Raw genomic sequence first — 4,620 nt, 5'->3', positions numbered from 1 at the left:
ATTCATAGAACGTCATGTTTTGTATCTGTATTTGAGAAGATCTCTGAATCCATATCAAATTCAAACTCAAATATATAAAAAATATTTGTCCAAATCGAACCATATTAGGCCCGCTTCAATCAACCTTCAACGTCTATCTATCTATATGTTGAAATACGGTATACGTAATAAACTTTCTTGGCAGCCCTTGTCGTCGGGCACCTCTCTCAGTCCCGTGGTCAGCCTCTGTGGACTGTCCCCAGCACAATCGCCAAAACCCACCAAGCCAACACCTACTACGCCGCCGCGCCGCCACGCCAAACAACGGCGGGACGACGCCTATGGCATTCACCTCCCAATCCCTAATCTTCCGGTCTCCCGCCTCGCCTGCTTGTGCCCGCATAGCCCCGTCGGCCGGTCGCGTCACCCTCCGGGACCACCGCGCCGCCTTCCCGCCCGTCGCGGCGGCCTCCACCTCGATGGCATCCTCGGAGAGCGAAGATAAGAGGGAAGCCAAGCTTTGGGGCGGGCGGTTCGAGGAGGGCGTCACCGACGCCTGTGGAGCGCTTCACGGAGTCCATATCCTACGACTGGCAGCTCTACAAGTACGACATCATGGGCAGCAAGGCCCACGCCTCTATGCTCGCCGGCCAGGTATCACCTGCACGCTTCTTGGCGGTCGGTGTCGTCTAGGTGTTCGACCAATTAGATGTCCCGTCAGGTCCAGGGCTCCGTCGAACGTTTTGGGGGGTTGTTGGTCTGGGTTAACCCGCTATTAACCACCTTGCTCGCCATGTGTTCGAGAAAATGCCAGCTTCTTTGTTGTGCTCCTTTGCTATGCTCTTGCTGGGATTCACATAGTGTTAAAATCTGCTAGCTTTCTATTAGGTGGCACTGAGGAAGTTTAATCTGCCTACCCTCAAAGTTTTATCAGAAATGTTGTTCGTTGTATTTTGGTCAAATACTGAATCAAATTTACTGTCTTAAATGCTTAAGCTATATGTTACTTAAAACTAATTATCACAATATTTGAGTTGGGTGTCTGAATAATTTGTAATTTGCAATGCAGGGTTTGATAACAGCTACTGATAGGGATACCATCTTAGAGGGGCTTGATCAGATAGAGAGGCTGATCCAAGAAGGCAAATTTGAGTGGAGGAAGGACCGGGAAGACGTGCATATGAACATTGAAGCAGCTCTGATTGAGAGGGTTGGTGAGCCAGCCAAGAAGTTGCATACCGCCAGGAGCCGCAATGACCAAATTGTGACGGATCTAAGGCTATGGTGTCGTGATGCTATTGACAAGATTTTGATTCGTATTAAGCAGCTTCAGGTTTGCTCCTGAATTTACTCTGATGCTCATGTAGTCCTGCCACTATCATGTTCACATTTCTTTTCTATCTGTCACTCATTGCTGGTGTGGCAGTCTTTTGTTTTCTGCTCAATTAACACATGGCCATTCCAACAATTAAAAAATGTTGCTTGATTGAAAATCCAAAGATTCTTTTCTGTTGATTTATTCTATAATGCTCAATTTAGGGTAGGAATTTCAAAGAGAACTTTTGATTAACCTTCCTGCTTCTTTATATAAAACTGATGCAAAAGAATAGATTAATTTGTCAAGTGAAGACTTTTCTTATGACTCCATGAGTGATTCCAGTCTGTCATATTAATACATAATTTTTCTATTTTCCCTATATTTATGAAAAAAGTTGTTCACTTCTTCTAATATTAGCATAACTCTTATCTTTTCAGGTATCTCTGGTTATGTTGGCTTCAAAAAATGTTGACTTAATAGTCCCAGGTTATACTCATCTGCAAAGGGCACAACCTGTTCTGCTGCCACATCTTCTCTTGTCATATGTTGAACAGGTGATTTAAATTCTCTTGGCTTTCTTGACAACGCAACATTGGAAATTTATTATTATTTTTTAACTTGAGGAGACTAGAATGTTAGTGTTGAATGTGGGCCATCTCTAGTTGATTATTATTCCCCAATTTGCACCTTGTGGTTCTGGTGCAAACAAGTCCTTAAATCACATCTATCTCTATATAGCGATCAAATTAGTGCATCCCAGATATATGTTTAATGTATAATGCTTGTGTTGCATATCAGTTCTGTTGTTTTTTTTACGGTGAAACTGAAAAAATATGAGGATTTTTTGTGCAGAAAAGAGAACATTATATGTTCAAACTGTCAGTTTGGTATGTTGACATCCCCAATGCAACAAAAAAAGTTCAATTATGTACATAAATGGTTTCACACTATTTGAAGTCCTCCCAATTGGTGCAGTCCAGATAATACATACACATAATATGCAAAGTTCTTAACTTCGGAATATAGATAAAGTGGACCATAATTAAGTGCTTTATCTTCTTCTACAATCTTTGAGCTGCTGAATGCCTGAACCACTAGCTCCGTTCACCATTTTAGCCTGCAAAATGGCATGACCTGTAATGAAGCATTAAAGTTACATTCCTAACAGTTTATTTATAGTATATTGCTTGTTGTGTCCCCATGAAAGGGTTTTAATGGTGGCCCAGATGATTTATGGTAATCTTTCCGAATAAACCATGTTACTCACGACTGCCTGACCTTATTCTGATGTACACTATGTGCAGTTGGAGCGTGATGCTGGTCGACTGGTCAACTGCAGGGAGCGAGTGAATTTCTGCCCTCTTGGTGCTTGTGCTTTGGCTGGAACTGGACTTCCCATTGATAGGTTCCAAACTGCTAAAGATTTGAAATTTACGGCTCCAATGAAGAATAGGTAACTTCTTGATTTCTTTGAATAATATCATTTCATGACTGCAAGTGTAGCTTACTTTCTCTGCTATAACACTTTCTTGAACTGTGATAAAGCTAGAATTGTGTTATGAAGTTGAGTACCTAAAACTGTAGTACTCTAGTTACTCTGCATCTGCTAAAATGAGTATCTAGCTTGACATGCAACCACACATGAAATATATTAGATATTCAACTTTATATTCCAAGCACTTTGATTTGGTTGTGTCTAAGGAATGTAAAAATGCTATACAGACATGATAATTGTTTATTGACTGTATAGCCAGTATATTCTTGTGAGTGTTGACTGTCTGTAATCTGCTTTGAATACCAATTAACTAGAACTGTCAGTCATGCTCTTGAGTACTCAGTTACTCACCAGTCAGGCTAGAAACTCAGAGAATGCCATATCGTTCAATTTTTCTCTTTCCTTTAGTCCTTCCTCACTTAAGCTCAATTTTTTTTTTCCAATCTACAGCATTGATGCAGTATCAGACCGTGACTTTGTATTAGAGTTTCTTGCTGCCAATTCAATTGCTGCTGTTCATCTTTCGCGAATTGGTGAAGAATGGGTTCTTTGGGCATCAGAGGAATTTGGGTTCCTGACACCAAGTGACAAAGTTTCAACAGGAAGCAGCATTATGCCCCAGAAGAAAAATCCGGATCCAATGGAGCTTGTTCGTGGGAAATCTGCTAGGGTTGTTGGAGACCTCATGACTGTTCTTACCCTCTGTAAAGGCCTTCCACAGGCCTACAACCGTGACCTTCAGGTGAGCCTAATTCTCATAAGTATATCCACTCTTAAATGAATGCATATTCTGAAGTTCTCATCCTAAGCAGGAAGACAAGGAACCCTTGTTTGATAGTGTGAAAGCCGTATTAGGAATGCTTGAAGTATGCACGGAGTTTGCTCAAAATATCTCTTTTAATTCGAAAAGAATACAAAGTTCCCTGCCAGCTGGTTATCTGGATGCAACGACGCTGGCGGATTACCTTGTGAAGAAGGTAAACTCTGTTCTCTCATGGCTGTGTAAACCATAGGGAAAGATATTAACATAGTTGCACGTAGCAGTTAGACATAAACTTTGAAACATGGTGATAGCAAAGGAACACACAAACTAACAGTACTGTAGTTTTATTGTTTATTTTAGTTGGATGGGGGATTATGATTGCTTAACTTTTCTTTTTCCACGCTTCACAGGGAATTCCTTTCAGAACTTCTCACGAGATAGTTGGAAGGTCTGTTGCTCTATGCGTCTACAAGCAGTGTCAGCTAGCTGAGCTTGAATTGGATGACCTAAAATCTGTCCATCCTGTATTTGAGGGCGACGTCTATGAATATCTGGGGGTTGAAAACGCTGTAAACAAGTTCATATCCTATGGCTCTACTGGTTCAGAACAAGTAAAGAAGCAGCTTGAGGATTGGCGCATCCAGCTCGGGATCAGCTCATAAGGGTTGGCATGGTCCAAGAAATAAGCTCGCAAATTAGTGCGTGCGATTTTTGAAGGTGTATGTGGACGTCGTGAACTTTTTTTTCTGTCTGTCTATCGGTTCGTTGTTCATACATTTTGAAAACTGGAATGAGTGATGCAAACATGTTGGATACCTCGAGTCCCTTCTATGTATCATTCCAATGCGTTTTGTTTTCATCTGTTCGACGACTCCCTTTTTCATCATACAAAAAAGGTATATCAGCCTCCGACTGTAAGCTGCTCATGTGTCACAAAACTCAATACCCAAAATTGGAACTGTTCGGCGGTATCCGTGAAGTAACTTCACTTGAATCAGGCAGAATGGTAGTAGTAACAACAGTTTACTTGAATCAGGCAGAACAATAGTAGTCCTAACAGTTTTC

At 41.4% G+C, this 4,620-nt stretch overlaps 1 protein-coding gene across 1 annotated transcript; it reads left to right on the top strand.

Moving 5' to 3' along the window:
- The first annotated feature begins 201 nt into the window (after positions 1-201).
- On the top strand, positions 202-4,384 carry LOC136500329 (argininosuccinate lyase, chloroplastic). The gene is given in 8 exon segments (XM_066495669.1): positions 202-536; positions 538-633; positions 1,049-1,312; positions 1,735-1,851; positions 2,602-2,750; positions 3,243-3,534; positions 3,605-3,769; positions 3,966-4,384. Coding segments are annotated over 8 exon segments (1,551 nt in total). The 5' UTR covers positions 202-320; the 3' UTR covers positions 4,218-4,384.
- The last annotated feature ends 236 nt before the right edge of the window (positions 4,385-4,620 follow it).

The sequence above is a fragment of the Miscanthus floridulus genome, chromosome 1 (genome assembly GCF_019320115.1).
Source record: "Miscanthus floridulus cultivar M001 chromosome 1, ASM1932011v1, whole genome shotgun sequence".
Taxonomy (NCBI): domain Eukaryota; kingdom Viridiplantae; phylum Streptophyta; class Magnoliopsida; order Poales; family Poaceae; genus Miscanthus; species Miscanthus floridulus.
This window is presented reverse-complemented; position numbering and strand designations above follow the sequence as displayed.